The sequence below is a fragment of the Musa acuminata genome, chromosome BXJ2-3 (genome assembly GCF_036884655.1).
Source record: "Musa acuminata AAA Group cultivar baxijiao chromosome BXJ2-3, Cavendish_Baxijiao_AAA, whole genome shotgun sequence".
Lineage (NCBI taxonomy): Eukaryota > Viridiplantae > Streptophyta > Magnoliopsida > Zingiberales > Musaceae > Musa > Musa acuminata.
Genome location: NC_088340.1, coordinates 41,615,001 through 41,634,676, shown reverse-complemented (window position 1 = coordinate 41,634,676; position 19,676 = coordinate 41,615,001). Strand labels below are relative to the sequence as shown.

Genomic DNA, 19,676 nt, shown 5'->3' with positions numbered 1-19,676 from the left:
AAGCCTTTATCCTTCATTCAGATTGCAATTTCTCAATCTATTTACAAAGTTTAAACCAACATTTGTTTGCATAAAAATTAAGAACATACATGTCTAATAAAGTGTTTTTTTGTCTTTCATTCTATTTTCATATTATCAATATTAATTATCTCTCATCGTCTAATTATACCGAAAACTATATCAGATCTCATGAATATAATTTTAAACCGGTTTCATAATAAGTATTCATAGCGAAAAATTGTAACTAAGTACTAAGAAAGTCTACTGTCCTTTGAAGCTGAAATATCCCAAATAAAGCCAAACAAAGTGGTCTTCTTTGATAGATGGTAAGTGATAAAAGCAAGTGAGCCCTCCACCCTATCATCAAAGAGATAAAAACACAGGTAAACCCTAGGCAAAGGCTCCTCACTGCAAGCCAATCCATGCATCCTATGCTGAATTCTTCCACCAAACGCCAACTTTTCTCAACAAGTTATCCATCCATGCATGGAAGAGTGAGAAACACTTTGGTGCCCACTCTTCCTCCTCTCTTATCAACCCTGAACCTTAATCCCTCAATAAATGCTTCCTTCTAAAGTCTGCACCACCCTCTTTGTCTTGATCCAAATCCAAACACCTTTAAATTATTCCTCCCCCACAAACATCCACATCTCCATCACATTATGTCACACATCTCTTCATGCCCCACCACTCTTTCATGTCACACATTTCTTCTCCCCAGATCCTTTTCACCTCATCAAAGTCTAAGCATCCTCTCCACCCTTCTCTCCCTGGTCTGTCTTCTGAGTAGGAGAAGCTCCGAGCTCTCCCTCCTCCTGTTCTCTTGCACTCACTACTCATTTCTATATTTCCTCCACTTTCATAGCTAGCCTTCCATCTTCTTCTCTCTTCCTCATCACCTTCTTATTCTTCTTCATCCTTATTCACATAAAGATTTGTATTTTACTCACAAAAATCTATTTTTAATTTAGTTTTCCATCCCATCACCTTTATTTTGGTGTAATTTTCTACCAAATACCTTATTTTTTGGTCTTCCCCGCATGGCGGGGCTCGATCTCGGCACTGCCTCCCGCTTCGTCCACCCTCTTCACCTCCACCTTCCTCACACGAAGCCGGACTCCGACGACTCCCCTATCGCCACTGACGAGGCCGCCAACCATGGGCTGGAGCTGTCCGCCCCAGCCGGACCGGGGGACGTCATCGGCCGCAGGCCCCGGGGCCGCCCCCCGGGCTCCAAGAACAAGCCGAAGCCGCCGGTGATCATAACCCGAGAGAGCGCCAACGCCCTGCGCGCGCACATACTGGAGGTCGGCAGCGGCTGCGACGTCTTCGAGTGCCTCTCCACGTACGCCCGCCGCCGGCAGCGCGGGGTCTGCGTGCTCAGCGGCAGCGGGACCGTCGCCAACGTGAGCCTCCGCCAGCCCGCCGGCTCGCCCGTTGCCACCCTGCAGGGCCGCTTCGAGATCCTGTCCCTCTCGGGCTCTTTCCTCCCGCCGCCAGCACCGCCGGGGGCGACCAGCCTCGCGGTCTTCCTGGCCGGCGGCCAGGGGCAGGTGGTCGGGGGGAGCGTCGTCGGGGCGCTAATCGCGGCGGGGTCCGTGACGGTGATCGCGGCGTCGTTCACCAACGTCGCCTATGAGAGACTGCCGTTGGACGAGGAGGAGGAGGAGGCGGCCGCCGCGACGCAGCAGCTCCAGATGCACCCGCCGGCGTCACAGAGCCCCAGCGGCGGCGGAGGTGGGACAAGTGGTGCCCTCGGGCCTTCCTTCACGGACCCGTCGTCGGGGCTGCCGTTCTTCAATTTGCCGCTCAACATGCCGCAGCTGCCGGTGGACGGGCACGGCGGGTGGCACGGGAGTGCCGCCGCTACAGCCCGACCGCCATACTGATCGGGAAGACAAACCGTGGCAGAAGAAAGAAAAGGTTAGACATGAATCCATGAGGATGCATCATCTCCATGTACACAATTAGCCTGTCTCTGAGAACTCTCTCATCTTACTCATGCTGTTTCCTTACCTTCTATCTTGGTCTCCCTCTCATGTGTTCATCTCTCCTCAGCTATGGGTTGAAGACTGCTACTGCTATTGAAGCATCGATTTTACTTCTCTTTCTATCACTGATCTACCTCTTCCTTTCATCTACAGGTTTGTGAGAAGTTATTGAATTGATGCAAGTAAACATTTTTCTTATAGCAAAGAAAAGTAACTTTCAATCTCACTATTTTGCTCTTTTATTTGGTTGGGGGGGATGCAATATGATTCCACCATCTGGATCTAGGCATCTACTTGAAGTTGAATGTGGGTTGTAGAGTAGATTTAAGGTTCCAAATCTTTTGTTGTTGGAGTAATGAAGGTGCATAGGAACAACAAGAGATGGAGGGTGTAGAGAGAGAAAGAGAGGAGGAGGTCTCTTAAACCTATATAACACAGTCTTCCTGTCGTAGCTCCTTTTGGCCGGTTTCAAGTTCCCTTTTTGGAGATAAAATGATAATGATACAGCACTGTAGTAGATATCTTGGAAATTGTCTTCTCTTCTGTGGCAGGTACTGTCTTCACTATTTCTTTTTGCTTGTTCTTGTTTTGTTTGTTTCAGCAATAATAAGCATAATTCTACTGCAAGACAAACTGATCATTTTCACTAAGTTTGCTACGTCTGGCCATTTTTTGCTTATGATTGTTGCTTCAGAGTGATGCAACTTAATTGTTCATTGGCTTTGTGATGTTTATTCTAAAAATTGTTATACTTAATTGTAAACAACATTAAATGACAGGTCTATATTAATCTAAATAATTATTTAGTAAAGAAATAATGAATGAAGAATGCTTACTGCATGACTTCAGCACATCTTGTTGAAGGTCTAAACAAGCTTATTGCAAATGCCAAAGAAAAGGCTTATCTCTTTCACTCTTCTTGATTGTAAATGTAGCAATGCATTGTAACTCTGAGCATAATAAATTGGCTCTATGTTGTGCTAACCTCTCACAGTTTCTTCTCCTTTGGTTTTCTTCCTCTCTCTTTTCTCCATCACTGTGGGTTTTGTTTGTTCTTCCATTGGAACAAGAAAGAATGGAGCCTATGTGATTAGCATCGACCTAATCACAAATGATAAACCTGTCTTGTGTTATTTTATAATTATAGGACCTTGAATATGTTTATGTTTCTTTGTTCATTCATTTGGTAATATTTGGCTTCAATGTATGAGTTTGATGTATGATCTAATACTACAATAGGTTCTCAAACTGGACAATTGTATTCTCAAGAACTTTGTTCTTGAACATGTTTTTTATTGGTTTAATATGAGTCATGACCCAAATAAATAATCACTCTTATGCGATTGTAAATTTAGATCTACCAGTAGAAATACTGCCAGCAAACACATTAGTCAGGCTGAAGTTTGATCTGTGAAGTTAATCACATGAACAATAGATAGAAACTACTGGTTTATTTTATGGATCATAACTCAACAAGTTGCAGTCATCATCATCCTCTATTCTTTTTCTTTGTTCTTGGTGTGCCAAGAAAACCTACCAAGAGGCTTTAGTCAAGGTCAGATGTGATTATTCTGGCAATCATGGCTACAAGGAAAGTATATGCATGCTATAACTTGTTTCAACTAACAAGTTTTGATCCACAACTTAAGTATACTTCAAGAAAAAGTGAAACATACTTCAAGTTTTCTTGGATTTGTGGGTCTGTGTGTCACACAAACCAAGCTGGAGGATTCTCAAGTCAGTGACATCTGATCACTGAGCAAATTATGAACCTAAAATGATGTCTTTCCATGACAAATCAGATGGTTAATTCTCCATGTGATTTTTGATAGACATTAATTGCTAATAACTCTTTAAAACATCATCATGCTTGTCTTATCATTTTTCTTCAGTACATAATAGCCAAATTCCTTGGTTGTTAACTAAGCTTTTTTCTGGGATATATATGTTTATTACTTTTAATGGATATCAGATAAGTTCATTATTTTCACACTCTAACATGCAAGTTTGACATGAAAGGTTATGTTTGGTGATTATGAGTTAATTTATGTGATGAAAGAAGAAACACAAAGTAACTTTCATGAAAACCCCAAGTAAATTAAAATAAGAAAAAGAAGATCTTCTCACCATCATACTAAACCAATAGATATAATATTAATTCTTGAAGATTTTTTTAACAATAATTAAATTGATAATGTGACTACTACTGTTTCGCTATGAAGAATGCAAATCTTTTTAGGTGGTTATAAGCCTCCAAAAGATTTATATATTTATTATATAAGATTTGAAGTCTTTAAATCTCATTTTGTTCTCCTAATATAATTCCTTAGTTACTTAATATTTAAAAAAAAATGACAAAGATGAGATTGAAGTTCAGGATATTATGACCTTTAGTCAAACCAATATTTAAAGTGTATCTAATGATAATTATTTTTTTTTAACTTTAATACTATTGATACTTAATCGAGAGGTAATCAAAGGCATCAAGAGGGATATATAAGACATAATCAAAGACATAATGATACTTAGGCTTGTCTATTTATTTATTTTACTTGGATATTGTCACAAAATCAGATATAAGCTTTTTCATTTTGCATGAAGAAAATATATGTTGCACGTATGATGCAAAAATAATAATAAAATCGAAAATTGCCAACTATCCGACATCGATTATTTTACCACCAAAAAGTAGGATGATAAATTGTTCTTGTCCCAACATTATCTATATCTAAATCTAAATCTAAATCCAGGGAACAATATGTGAATCCAAATCTTTCCTTCCAATAGAACCATTATTCTTAGCTTCAGTACTTACCCGCCACTGGTTTTGTTCCCGCGACGATCTCCAGCTTCAGGAAGTGAGTGAGTCGTGATCTCCTTGTGAGGCAGAACCGAGACTCCATCGAGGAACACCGTCTCCTTCACGTGCACGTCCTTTCCGAGAACAGCCATGCGGCTCACCTGCGCCGACCCGCCGATGGTCTAGTGCCACCCAATGATGCTACCCGAAACGTGAGCGGAACTCTTCACTCTCACCCCCTTCATCAGCGTGCACAACGACAGTCTCACCCCAGGCTCGATCACGCAGCCCGGTCCCACGACCACGTCCGGCCCCCGATCGAATATTCTTCCCCCACCTTCGCGCTGCTGCCCACCAGCACTTTCCCGATAATGTACTGCCCTGCAGCGAGCGCCGACGGAGAATGCCGTTTCACGTAGTCCAGGCAGAATCTGAGACCTGCGAGGTAGTCCTTGGGCTGTCCCATGTCCATCCAGAAATCCGGCATGAACCATGGCGTACAGGCCTCCCTCGCAGCAATGGATGGAAAGACTTGCCGTTCCAACAACCTCAGCCGCGGCAAAACACGACTGAGAACGTCGATGCTCGGCAGGTAGACGCCAGCATCGATTCTGTTGCCGACGAACACCGGTGGCTTCTCGACGAAGTCCTTGACTTGCCCGGATTCCTCATCCAGGAGCACCACCCCGTACTTAGATGGTTCGGCAACCTGGCCATGTAGTGTCAGACATCAGCAATACCTTCAAGATCATCATTAGTCTCGAGATGAATGCATCAAGTACCTTGGTCACCATGATCGATGCTTCTCCACCATGAGCCTGGTGAAAACTAAGCACCTCTTTCAAAGGGTACTCGCATACGATGTCACTGTTGAGCACAAAGAAGGGCTTGTCAGGCTCCCCCAAGCAGCTTCTCCTTGGCAAGAGTCGGTGGACCTGCAGTGCCCAAAGACTCAGTTTCTCGAGAACAGGTTATCTTGATCCCAAGCTTCGATTCAAACTCTTTCAGAAAGCTCATCATCACCTACCCAAATCCACTACAATTTTTGGTTGGAGGGGGAACAGAAAGAACTTGATACATAGCTATGTATTCAGATTTGCTCACCTGAGGCTGGTAATTGATGGCCAAGATAACTTCAGTCACCCCGACAGCTTTAGAGCTTCAATATGATCAACAGCATATACAGAGTCAATTCTTCAGATACACAAAAGATGACAAGAAGGCATGTGTAGTGACAAACCTGGTGCAAGATCATCGGCTTGTTGGCAAAAAGTCTGGAAGTGACTTGGGCATGCTCAGAGTCAATGGCCTCAAGCTGGTCTCAAAGCCTCCAACAAGTACGAGTGCCTTCATGGTAGGTGACCCAGAGATGCTTCCCCTGTCCAAACCAGTTGAGTTGGTTCAGAGTGTTAGCTTCAAAGACGAAGCAAGGAAGCACTGTGTTTCTGGCTTTAGGATCTTTAAGATCTTTAAGCAAGCTCTGATGGGCAGGTGTGCAAGTTGACCAGTAATGGACTAATGCATCTTCACCAGGTTGAAGATGGGATGAGATGCAGGAGATGGCTGCCTGTGGTTGTCTTGCAACAATGACAAAGAAAGGGAAAAGAAATTAAAGCATTCCATGTTTCAAGAAAGAGTATAACAGCTGAGACTCAACAACTTCTGATTTAAATGTCTAACATAATGTCAAGCACACCCATAAGGAAGAACAATCCAACCCCGTAGGCTAACAATGTATAACATGGGGAGTTCACCAACTCACTGATAAAGGAGCAAGTCACTGCCAGACCTATACACCTTATAAAAGCAATTCCAAAGCATGTCTTCTAGTGAAATGGTCATCTACCAACAACAATATCACAAACAGGTACTGTGCATAAGCCTAACCATGGATACTACAAGAATCATATATGTCCTGTAAGAAGGAATCAAAATTATCTGTCTAATAAGAAACCAAACTCATATTTTCCACCACAGGAGAATAGCAATTTTCTAACCACCGTGAAATAATTTCTAAGGTAACCAAAATTTCCAGTCGAAAACAACTTCAGAAATGATGATTTCTTTTACAACCTTACATCGTTCCCCATGGCTATTCAACCCTGTTACATAGGAAAAATCGATCGAGTAGGAACGATATGCACCTCGAGTAGCTGTAAAAGAACGAGCTTTACACTCCGCGACCAATCAAATCCAGGACCCCAAACTCTCAATAAGGGTACCATCCACAACAGAATCCAAGAACACCAGTGAAACCGGAACCAACAGGGAAAGCCTCGCTTTGCAGGATCAAAGAAGAACAAGAGAGTCGCTCGATCGGCCTCCGAACTCCAAAAAGATTCAAGATTTACTTGGATGAGCTAGGATTAAACCCTAGGGTTTACCGCAGGAGTAACGTGAGACTATTTCCACGGTAATCGAATCCCATTTCCAGTTGAAACCAACATTAAAAATGCCTTTTTCCCAAACTCACGGCGCTCCCCATGGCTATTCAACCATAGTTACATCAAAAAAATCGATCGAGTAGGAACGATACGCATACCCTCCGGGACGCATAAAATGCAGAACCCCAAGCTCAAAACCAAGAATACCGTCCAAAATAACGGAAAGGAACACCAGCGAAACCGGAATCAATCGGAAGCACCTCACCTTGCGGGATCAAAGAAGAACGAGAGGGGCGCTGGATCGGCCTCCGGACTCCAAAAGATTCAAGATAGGGTTTACCAGGGCGAGATTTATTCCCCCAATCAGGGAAGGGGAAGTAAAGGTTGGCATTCGGCGATCCACACGAGAAACCACCGCTGTTGACCGTACACGTGTGTGATTCGTTGCATAAACGGCATAACGACCCCATGCGTTTCAAAACGAGCGAGTAAAGAGGGCGTTGCCGCCACTTAATTCTTTTACATATACACCCCCACCCAGTGAGAAATGTTAGAAAAACCCCTCAAAGAATGTGTATCAAAGTCATTTATTCTTAGTATTTTTCTGTATACACTCCTACAAAGAGATATATTTCAGAAAGACCCCTAGAAATGTGTATTAGTGCTACTTGGTTGGGTTTTTTTTTTGTCTTTTTTCATATACGCCCCTATCAAAGTGAATAACTTCAGAAGCACTCCTTCAAATACTTTCCAAGACTTTTGGGTTTTTTCACATATCTACCCCCATAAAGTTAGAAATTTAGAAACATCCCTTCAGGTCTTGCAGATGTTCCATGATTTCTGGACTCAAATGATAGTGATGTATGATCCAATCATTACTGAGCTTATCTCTGATACAACTTGAATCATTGATTGTTTTGGTGAATATTTTGGTGTCAAGTAAGACCATCAAGATTGCATGTCAAGAGAAAACATATTCACACCATCACTATTGTCTCCTATATGATGTAAGTCTTGGACAGAAATAACATTAATAAAAAGCTTATATCATTGAGATAAAAATGTTAGAGTTCAATATATAAAATTATTAAAAAAAAAAAAAAAAAAATTTGTTCATGAATAATTAGATATCATATTCGATAAAGGATAAGATGAGACGATGCTATAGAGATATAGATGAAACTATGAATATTAATAATTCAAGAAAAGATAGAGAAGACATAAAAGTATTTTATTCGAAGCTATAAATAAATTTTTATATATTCTTAATTTAATTAATAATATTTTTTTATAAAATTCAGTGATGACAAAAGATACACAGTTTGTTTAGGGGTTCTTAGATCTATAAGATCAATCCAACTTGCAGTGTTATCAAGAAGTCTAACTTGTTCATGAAGGTATAATGAGATGACACCAAGGCTGCAATTTATGGTTTCTTGCTGCCTCTGTTTCACTAATCCAATAGTCTTTCCACTGGAAAGATTACTTCATTATCAATAAGCTAGATTCTAGTGTGCCTAAGATCAAATAAGACTCATGTTTCTCAATAACAGAAAGAAAGTTTTCAATCCTGTCTAGAATATGATGAATTATCTTTACTCGAAATGGAGGATGAAGATGCTTGTGATAATAAGATTAATGATCCAGAAGAAGAGTGACATGGAGAATTTGTCTTGTTAGAAGACAAATAAGGAAAGAATGAGCATCCTGAGATTATCATCTGCATTTTTTTTCTAGAGTGATGACATATATTTGCTACCTATCAAAATCCAAGTCCTCAAAGACGCATGCAATGCTAATCGAATATTATTATTACATTCAAGTGTATAAAACAAGCGACTAGATACAAAGATTCAGGAAAAATATTCCAAAATATTGTTCATTACATACCCGAAAAAACCAGACCAACCACTGCAAACTAGCAATATCAGCATTTCAAGACAAAAACAACAGTTTGTACGATTGTCTTCGCACGTCAAGCAATACAAAAACCATGTATTGTGGGCACTAACATGAAGCTCTATAATTTCTTGGTGCAAAGAAGATGCAGAGACCACTATCCTCGCGTGGGGAAAGCGAAATTGCCACAGCAAAATCTGAAGGATGAACATTAATAGGACAGTGATTGCCGATACTCTTGTCTCCAGGATTTCAGCTACTAGGTTTCTGTTCAGTGCTTGGTAAAGCCTGTCAAATAATAAACATCAAGCATTGCAGATTTATCCACTTTATGAAATGCTGCATGAACGTATCAATATTTTAACTAGAAATGCCACTGAGAGTAGTCACAGAAAAGATGTTGAGGTAGAATGTTAATGCATTTGCATGAATACTCACTCACCCCAACTGAAGTCACAAAATTGCAAACTGCACACTTCACGGATCTTGCTCCGTATTGGTACATCAACAGCATATGGCAGCTTCCACAGTTGACATGTGCTACCTGATTTGCTGCAACCAAACATGTAAAATTTGTGAACTTCGCACATAGAAATACATGATCGTACATAAGTTGTTTGTCTTACATGTGCACAAGTACTTGTTAATCCTGTAATCTTGGATTATCTAGGATTCCTATATTTGTTAATCTTTAACAAAAATTATGTGAATGGAAGTATGATTTTCCAAGTCTATCATTACATGAAAGATAAAAAGATGGATAGAAAAGCAAATGCAGATTATGAGATTTGTTGGAAACTTGATCAACAGTTACCATCTTCTAAAGAAGTTTTCTTTCATTGGTTGGTGTGAATAAGATTTAACGACACAATTCTAACCATTCAGATGAAAGGGATGGGTTCAAACAGCAGGTGTTTCTAAGGATTTCGAGCATCTCAACAGTATCATGCCGTCTATTCAATAAGCCTTTTGTGTGTCCTGTTGCAGGTTCGAACCCAATTGGCATTTGGACCTGATTATGATATCCATTAATGCAACATCATGGAATACTGAACTAAATGCACCAGTTGGCTATTCCTAGTTATATGATTGGTCCAATAGTGTTTGCTCTATCCATTACTCATAATATGTTTTGTTCTGAGTGATGATAAGCAATAGGTGGTTTCTTTTTTTTTTTTTTTTGCATCTAGTTTCCTATACATAAAAGAGGTAAATTTTCATAATGATCAGTTCTAGTTTCTTTTTTTCATCTTTTTTTGGTGAATAGAGTGATTCGACAGCAGAGTTTTGAATTATTTTGTCACCTTCCAAAGCCAGGTTAACTGTGTGACAGCAAGAACATTGTACGCTAGTTGCTCCACGTATGAACATCAGAAGTGTGTGACATCCTCCACAAATTAACTGAGCCATTTCTGTACCTGTAGCAAATACGAGAGTAGTTGTAAATAAATCAAATCCTTTAATGATGTCAGAAACAAAAACAAATACTGAGAACAAAGAAAACTAGACATCATCTAAGTTTTCTCTTAGCTCCACTCTTTTGTCAGACTTACGACAGACACCTTAGGTTGATCCTATATCAAAAGCAGTATAAACCATGTTTATCTTGATAATGATGGTAATAGTTCCCATAATTTTCTTGGATCAACTAACCAACTTGTCAGTCAGAAGTTTTCATATAAGATCTATGAAAAGGCTTCTTCTATCTTTTATCTGATTCTGTGTTCAAGGTAGCTGCTAAGATAAAGGGGGAAGTACCTGGCGGAGGCACAGCTGTTACTGCACTGCAAACAGCACAGCATACTGATGTTGCCCCTAGAGGATAGAGAAGGAGATTTCTGCATCCTGAGCACACAAGTTGGCTTTGTCCACCTGAGAATTAAATGAACCATTTAGTTGTGTAATAATCAAGATATCTTTGTGAGCAACTAAAGAATCCCAAATTTAGCAGGCTAATATACCAAACAGCAGTAACAAGAGAATAAACCATGTGGTTGTTCCTTCAGCTAAGACCTTTTAATGTGTTTTCAGTGGCAAAGTAATCAAAACTAATGGTCATTCAACACTTGCTGAAAGCTGATACAGATTATGATGCATAAACATGAAATAGTTCATGAAAGAATCATATTTTCAGCATCAAATGAAGTGAACACCCAACTAGAGAAACTCAGGTAAAATGTTTTTGTCTACTTCTCGATGCTAAAGAACAGAGAAGAAAATAAATACTTCTGCTAGTGGCATTCTCATGGCTAAAAATGCTGGTTACTCTCAACATCCCTAGGTTGAGAGACCTTAAAATGTTAATGCACTTGTTATTCATACATTGTGACTTTCTAAAAGGAAAATGTAGCGATTCTTTATTTGGTCTTCAGCTTCACTTAATACCGGCAAGCTTGAAAATTCATAAATCTCAATAAATTGTGGAATTAAAAGTGTTCCAACCCAATTTCAAAGTCATTGTTTCAAACTCTACAAGCTACTAATTTTATTTAGGTTCCAAGATCATGTCAATGTTTACTCTATTCTCTATTGCAACTGTTAGAGTGCATCAGAAGAACTTAAATATCTTCCAACAAATTTGCAGCCACAACTCATTGATTCAAACTAGAACAAGATTCAAGGACAGCAGATACCATTTGGGGGTGTGAATGGTACAGGAGGTGTTGGATATGGGACAAGAGGAACTGGCATTTCGGGTTTGTGCCTTATCCTTCTTCCCAGCACTGTGTCTTCCTTCAGCATCAGGCAAAGATTCGCACTCCCATCACCAATCTGTGTCAAAAAGGAAGGATTTTTATTCATGTTCCTCTTTAAAGGGAACCAAAAAGGGAGAATCGAAAGCTGTAGCAATCTTCTAAATCCAACAATTTCCATCAAGGCCATTGTTGACATGTACTCAATCCCCACATGAATCGGTCACAAGCACAATAAAATCAACATCAGTGAAGCACCTTCCTGTTATCCTTACCCTTTGGCTGCTGGAGGAAGACGGTGGATTGTTGGTGGTGGTGGTGGAAACTCTGCAGCCTATTTATGCGGGTGAATCCAGCAGGGATGGTGGCGTCTCAGCGTCATTTGCTGCTCCAAGTGCAGTGTTTGGGGCTGTTCATTCAATGAGAGCTCCCGGGGCATATCGAGCGGCCCCAAGCACGTGAGCTCCACGCACCGGGGAACTGGCGGCGGAGGGAGCTCCGCGTGTGCCGTTACTGCAGTCAGCACGGCAGCAAGCGGCGCGGCAGTGAAGCGGGACCCGCTTTCTCGTCCTCGTGTGCTCCCCTTTCCTGTCGTCGCCGAGTCGGCTATTCTTTACACTTCACCCAAAACTGTTCTCGTTCCACGTGGCCGTCTACGAACCCCGGACGGCTGTGGGGTCCGGCAGATGAGGCGTGTTACGTGTTACCCACGCGGCTCACAGAAACTGGTTCGTACGTGTCGGTCCCACGGGTTTAGATCGGCATCGGTGTCAATCATTATTGTACGGATCGGTTGGTCCGATCCAACCGACGAAGGGTTACATGTAGATATACGATGTCATGTGATGCCTCCTCAGAGATGAAGATGAGTTGGTGACAAGTGAAAGGTGCCGTCAAACATATTTCTTTGGATTCGAGATATATTGTAATAATAAATTAATTACTATAATGAAAAAAATAGTAATAATAATACTTTACTAGTATTTATAAGTGAACGTGTGGATGTGTTTATACATAGAATCGAATAAATATAATAGAATAATAATAATACTTTACTAGTATTAGAATTAAATGAACTTATATGAGTTTTAAATGATCATAATTAATTAATCTAATAGTTAGTTTTATCTTGAGTCATATATAATCATTTAAAGACTTACAAAAGAGAAGACGAGTAAGAGTAAATATTTAATTCGGGATCCACAAATAGTAATTTTAATAAATACTTGATAGACAATGTAAATTATAAACATATCTTCATTTCTCTATGATACCGTGACACTCCTCTAGGTCCACCTTCATTTTGATCGATATTTGGTTTTAGGTAACTTAGTCCCTGAACTCGTCGCTTCATCGCCCCTTTTGACCACTTACTTCAATACATTTGTGTTCTGCAAGCAGTTTTCCTTGTTTAATGGAAAGACATACTACAATTCTCATGTATGACCTCCGCCATCATGTTATAAGGCTCATGTCGATTCTATTCTCCTTTACGTCCTTGGTAGCAACGTTCGTTCACTTGGTCTTGTTCTCTGACTTGCTAGGCTCCCTTAAGCGAATATGAGCTCTAAAGTAGCCCAATTCCCTCAAGCGATTATACCTCTACACGATCAAGTCTTCTCTGACATGACTCACTGATACATACACAAATTCCTCCTCGATGGTACATAGCCCCCCCTCCCCCCATATGCTAATGACCAAGACTTTCGTTCAATGTAAAATTTGATGCACACACAGAAGAGCGGTATCTATGGTACCATGATATTCACTCCTTGAATCAATAATCATTTTTACCATCATATTGTTCACCGAAGTAGAGCTCTCAGTAACTCCTAATCATACCTTCATATGATGAAGTCCCTCATGAGACTTCTCCGTGTTGTATAGCCTCCAACTGTTTTACCATGATCTGCTACACCATGTCGCTTCCTTATAACATTCATTGCATTCTAATTTTTGTGGAATGAACTCGGAGTATAATATCTCAATATATAACCTTTGCCACCACATCGTAAGGTTTTTGTTATCTTTAATTATGATTATTCCTTTGGCAATCGACCTTCGTTTGTCCGCTCTCGAGTCACACTTAGATAAAGTATATCTCTAGGATAGTCTGTTGCTTAGCAACTCTTGGAGTCAACTGACTTTACTACAATTGATGTGTCATTATCTAGATCCTGGGCCCTTACCTCTAGTACAATCTTTATTATACGTCGCTTCCTTCACAATAAGTTAAATGATAGCACTAAAGCATATTCTTCAAAATTACCCATCGTCATATCCTCTTGTCTTGTGCCAAAGCCTTTTGATCCTAACTTCGTCTTCGTAAGTTGAGTCACCTTAGTTCCTTTATCAAATCCTTCACCGAGATAATGTGTATATGCTTCGAAACTCCCTTCAATTATGGTACTATGCAATATAAGTTTGCTTCATCATGTCCTTGACCTTTGTCCATGGAAGGATTTGTGCCCCAACTCGATATTTCATCTTATATGTTGACTCCTTTTGTGCAACTTGAGCACATCACCAAGTTCCACCCTAATTTCTCTATTCCTCGATTTGCATTGAATTGATGGTGGCTCTCACGCCTACCATTCTATGAGTCAACTCTATGTTGAGTCCAATCTCCATATCGACTCTAAGTGTGTTTTCATTTGGTATTACCTTAGGTCACTCCGTCATGTAATCTCTATCACTTGGGTACCTCATGTGAGATCATATAACGATTCCTCACCTCTCGCTTGGTCTATTAAGATTTATGAAGCTGTTATATGGAAATACCTCCTCAACATATATGGTCTGTTATACATGATTCACTATTTTGAAAGACTTATCTCTCTTGGATATCTATCACATTAATATAATTTTTTTCTTTACATTCTTCACTCTGAAATTTTCAAAGACCACTATTGCCTTGGACTACTCTGACTTGCTGAACAAATTATGTATTATTACACCCTCATGAACGCACTTGCTAGATTATGACTATTTACCAATACAGCTTTCGCTACACCCATCAAAGCCTAGCAACATGTTGAACTTGCTACACACTTCAGCATCCTACAGACATATCTTTCTCATATCGAAAAGAAAGTTCTAATGCTCTATAATGTCAAGTTTTAGTCGTCTAGGGATGGCCACAGATAATTCATCATTCATATACAAGCCCTTCCATAAGTATAGAATTCTTCGAGTTAGCAATTTTCCTCACCTCTATGAGCTTTGCATAACTCTTTCGGTTGCCAAGCAACACATCCCTCCTTGCACGGTCTCATCATTTGCTAAGCGCCTTGCATGCCTTGAGCACCATCAAATTTGATTGTAATGTCAGGCAATAGCTCAAACTCATCCAACCCAACATTTGTGCATTATACATTCTTCCCAGTTCACTTGTCCTCGTGATGCCTCTTACATAAAGAGTTGGTTATTCATCTAAATATTAGCCTCAGAAGCCCACTCTTTTGAGAGACTCTTTTTCCTACATCTCAATGTTTGTTTCTCTCAAACAGTCGCGTGTGTTAGCTGCCCGCAATATAACTTTGTTAGGTCACCCACGTTTGCATGCTAAGTGTTTCTAAATGTACTTGTCCCGCTTTGATATTATTTATCATGGACTTAGTTGATTTTGCCTAAATCATACGGTACTATTGCATATCCGTCCACAAAGGGTTAGCCAACCTGAAACTTTTTATGATCTCTTAAGGACCTATAAAAAAGAAGACAAGTTAGAGAAAGTATTTAACTTGTGATTTCATAAGTAATCATTTCAGCAAATAGAGTAACGTAAATTACAAACATAAGCTTTATAGTCTCTAAACAGTCGCATGATAAAAGGTCTATGGTGGCCCACCGCGATCAAAAGTCATCACAAGTGCCTACATGACACTATTGTAAAACAAGACAACGAACTAGCCATATGCCACCTAGATAGCTTTTGGGGATTGTGCTGGCTGATATTCTGAATAACTCTGTGAAGCTAGAAAACCCTTAAACTAGCTTTTTGAATGATTTATTTTTGGGTAGTTTTATCTCTGTGCAACGACTAATAACATATATTTATAAGCATGAAAATAAATGTCTAATCAAGCTATCAAATCTATTACAAATCTTTTACACATGCAAAACATGAATAAAATCTAACACACTAAAAATTATATCAAACACCCTATTTATAATTTTATCCATAATAATATAATACCCTTATATATATATATATATATATATATATATATATATATATGCTCATAAAAAAATTAAATAAAAAAAAAAGTAAGTGGCGAACGAACATACAAGGAAATCGCTACCATCTTAAATTTTGAATTCCACAAGCATAATAGAGTTATAACACTGTATTGATATTGAAATTAGATAAATTTGTAAGCTGTCTTCTTATAGTTTAATATAGATCGGATCACTTTCTAATAGCCCAAAGTTATCGGGTGTCGATGGAAATCTTTACGTTGTATTAGAGCATGCCATGAGTTCATCAGATGTTTAATTAATATCAGATTGAATGTAAAATTCGGTATCGGCATTCAATTCTAATCGTAATTTAGAATTGGATTTTATGTGGACAGTAATAATGGGATCCTTAGAATAGCCATTGTAGCCATTGTAGCCATTGGTTGAGAGCATATCCCAACGAATTGTACCGAGTGACTTTGACTTCACTGATTCATGCAAACTCCAAATCACATCATCCATCCCCATCCAACGCTGATTGCATCAATTGGAGTGGTGTTTGGGCCTCAAAGATTGACAAAGCTATTGGCGTCGATTTCAAGTTAAATCTAATCTTAGGGATATGGTTGTGTCAAAGACGATTGGTCCGATCATCTACGTGTCGCAGTCACATTTGCTATCATGTGAAGCCCCTCCCCCATAAATCAGATTTTTTTTTTTGATTAGGTACCATTCAATTAGGATATTTATTCTTTGATTAGATCTAAGATAAATAATTCAGATAGAAAAATAAGTGCTCGAGTCGATTTTGATTGATATGATATTTTTTTTATATTGTATATGTCTCGATCGACTTATATGTTATATTTTTAATGTCGGACTGTTATCAATAACAATTGATATTTTAGATGTCCAAGAAGACAAAATCTCAAACGAGTCTTTTCCTCAAAAAATAAAAATATAAAAAAAATTACATCTAAAAAGATATCTTGTTGAGGATCTTATAGTCAAAATAAGGAGAGAAACTATTATTCTAGCCACTATTATGATAAATAAAGAAAATAATTTTTTTTTTGTACGGAAGATACAAAATACATTATAAGTCAGAAATTAGTGTTTGACTTTATTTAACTTCTGATGTGTCTTTATTCTATCAATTACATTAGTTTTGAAAATGCGAACAGATGAGAAGTAGAGTCTAGTTTCTTTTGTGTATAAATTCATAACGCATGCATATAATCAAATAAATAAGCAGGAAGAATATCATGGATATAGTGTCTACAAAAGTAAGGAGATATAGTGTCTGCAAAAGCTTCGACGAGAACATCAAATAGGAGAGAATATCATGGATAATTATTAGACTTGGCTTATTTTTTAAATTTGTGTGTATAAATACTTTTCAAAAATTTAAAATCCAAATGGATAAAATTATTTTAAAATAAATTTTATTTTATTTATTTTAATTTTGAATCCTTTTGATAGGCCAAGTGATAGAACATTAGATTTTTATGGTCCTAATTAATTGATTAAAATATATTAAGATTTTAATTGAATTTTGATTAAGGTTATCAATAAATAAAAATGAAGTCCACTTATGTTAAAATACCTTAGAAGATTACCACCATGGGAAGAACTCTTTTTATTACCTTTCTTAGATCATTTGCCTTCATCTATATATAAGTAGAACCTTTTAGAAATCATATCATCATAGAGATTTCTTCTCTTACCATTATTCCATCAATTACAATCGTCCTGAAAAAAAGAAAGAGAGAAAAATGAGAATTTTTTTTCCCACACATTTAGGACACATGTAGATCATCACGGCATATTGTTTCGTGACATTTAAGATCATGTTTAAAAAATATGCAACACTTATCTTTGATATGCAATATTTGATTTCAATCATGATATAAATTTTTTATATAATAATTTTATTTCTTATTATTAGTTCATCGAAAAAAAATATTGGCTTTAGTTTTGATCTCTGTGTGAAGGTGGCTGAGGGAAGTCACTCATGTAATCAATATATACAGTTTGTTAAATCACCAGTATCCAAGAAACTAAATGGCAATACAAAACCATCTGAGGTTATATAACCCTTTGAATAGAGTGTCAGTCTCCTGTTTTCTTGACATGTGATTCTTTGTTTCCATGGTCTTAAAATTTAGTGCCTCCTTCCTACATTACCCAAACATGAAACTGTAGCTGATGATATTGCATGTAAAATTCAGAACACTCAAGTAAACATATGTCATCAATCTCCACAGTGATCAACACTAGCAACAGAATAACCTTCACTGAGAACCACAACCTAAGAACATATAAGATGGCAGAAGTTATCCACATTTTGTAGTGAAAAGAGCTATCATGACCATATTCAGCTCAGCTGGTCTCAGTAGGTAGCAGATTTTTAGAGTTGATGTAGATGCAACAAGGGAAAGAATGCAACAAGGGGACAAACAAAGAACAACTAGATGTGTGGCACTGAATGGTTCTCTCCTCCTCACTCAATTGCCACCACACATCTCAGAGCCTCATATCAGACAAGAATTCTCTTGCATAGAGATCCACTCAGGATCTTGTCCCTGCTAGGTTTTGGTTGCAGTGGCAGTGTCTTCTTCTTCTTCTTCTGTAGCACATCAAAGTTTGGGCATGAAAGATTGAACTAAGGGAAGTTTAAACCTTAGTCTACTAGAATTGTTAAGCAGCTAATATGGACACATTTCATACTCAAATATCTGCTAATCCAAATGATTGGGCTGCAATAATATAGTGCAAGTGCAGTGACAAAAAATATTTGTGGCATACTAAAGGAATATAGTCCACATGGAGAACAAGTGGAGGTGCAAACAGAACAATGACATAAAAAGGGAGAAGGTTACAAGCTTTGTTTGCACTATGGAGGTTTTGTTCCTCACTCAAAGCTCCACAAGGCAGATCCACAATGGATATTGAGAGGTGGTTCCTTCCTCTGTAGTCCATGTCTTCAAACATCACCACACCTTCCTGCCTACCTCTCTTTAAGGGGTTGGGACAGAAGACTGAGACACACACAAATATATACTTGTTATGTTGTCAGATCATGAAGGTTAAACTAGTTCAACTGAACTATTTTGACCCTTCTTAACTTGGTAGTGTTTTTGCATGACTCTCTTTTTTCCACTCAAAGGAAGAGTTTGAACAAACAGCTGATCTAGATCTTTATTATTGACTATTGGCTTCTTTTGTTGGCAATAATATCAACCAAGTCTGTATATTAGTACCATATTTGGTGCACAAATCAGAAGTGCTCCATCTCAATCACCCCATAGACTTTAGTTAGGTGACTTTTTTGTCTGATACAGAGCTATTCTGTGGTTCTGATCTCTTGTGAGAAAAGATTCTTTGTGCTGATATCAAGGCAACTCATTGTACCAAGCATCAAATTTCTGTTTCCTGTATAGCCTGAGCTTCTGCTGGAAACCAGAAAGTTCTAACAATTGATGATGTGCCACATGGTTGGTTTCTTGCCATCAAAATTAATTTTGTGGAAACTAGTCCAATATGATGCAATGCTCAGGCAAGGTGCCAGTCATTGTCAGCTACACTTGAAATGCAAAATTACTTGAATGAACTCAGTCACACTTTGATAATTTAGCTATCTTGCATGTGCAGAATTACTTGAATGCTCATGCATGTATTTTCATGTAATTTAGTTATCTTTCTTGTAATGTTAAAATAAGATGCT

The 19,676-nt window shown here is 38.6% G+C and overlaps 2 protein-coding genes and 1 pseudogene across 3 annotated transcripts; 1 reads left to right on the top strand and 2 right to left on the bottom strand.

Annotated features, from left to right (window-relative positions):
• Window positions 1-558: 558 nt before the first annotated feature.
• LOC135608346 (AT-hook motif nuclear-localized protein 23-like) lies at window positions 559-3,316 on the top strand. Of its 2 annotated transcripts, none has more exons than XM_065101121.1 (2): window positions 559-1,923; window positions 2,145-3,316. In XM_065101121.1, the coding sequence occupies exon 1, from the start codon at window positions 1,041-1,043 to the stop codon at window positions 1,887-1,889; it is 849 nt and encodes a 282-aa protein (XP_064957193.1). In that variant the 5' UTR covers window positions 559-1,040; the 3' UTR covers window positions 1,890-1,923; window positions 2,145-3,316. The 2 variants fall into 2 exon arrangements, with proteins under 2 accessions (XP_064957193.1, XP_064957192.1); XM_065101120.1 differs by lacking the exon at window positions 2,145-3,316 and adding an exon at window positions 2,059-2,116 and having other exon boundaries at window positions 560-1,923.
• A 1,298-nt stretch (window positions 3,317-4,614) lies between these two features.
• LOC135607624 (mannose-1-phosphate guanylyltransferase 1-like) lies at window positions 4,615-7,645 on the bottom strand (annotated as a pseudogene).
• A 1,326-nt stretch (window positions 7,646-8,971) lies between these two features.
• On the bottom strand, window positions 8,972-12,213 carry LOC103978650 (protein LSD1-like). The gene is made up of 6 exons (XM_009394507.3): window positions 12,043-12,213; window positions 11,708-11,846; window positions 10,833-10,946; window positions 10,379-10,492; window positions 9,517-9,626; window positions 8,972-9,362 (listed from the first exon to the last, which is right to left on the bottom strand). Exons 2-6 carry the CDS (start codon window positions 11,814-11,816, stop codon window positions 9,327-9,329), a joined length of 483 nt encoding a protein of 160 aa, XP_009392782.2. The 5' UTR covers window positions 11,817-11,846; window positions 12,043-12,213; the 3' UTR covers window positions 8,972-9,326.
• Window positions 12,214-19,676: the final 7,463 nt, after the last annotated feature.

Coding starts and splice junctions, on each gene's coding strand:
- LOC135608346 (XM_065101121.1), top strand. CDS start 1,041: ATGGCGGGGCTCGATCTCGGCACTGCCTCCCGCTTCGTCCACCCTCTT.
- LOC103978650 (XM_009394507.3), bottom strand. CDS start 11,816: ATGCTGAAGGAAGACACAGTGCTGGGAAGAAGGATAAGGCACAAACCC. Junction 10,493..10,832: donor AACAGCTGTGCCTCCGCCAG/GTACTTCCCCCT, acceptor TATTTGCTACAG/GTACAGAAATGGCTCAGTTA. Junction 9,363..9,516: donor ATTTTGTGACTTCAGTTGGG/GTGAGTGAGTAT, acceptor ATTATTTGACAG/GCTTTACCAAGCACTGAACA.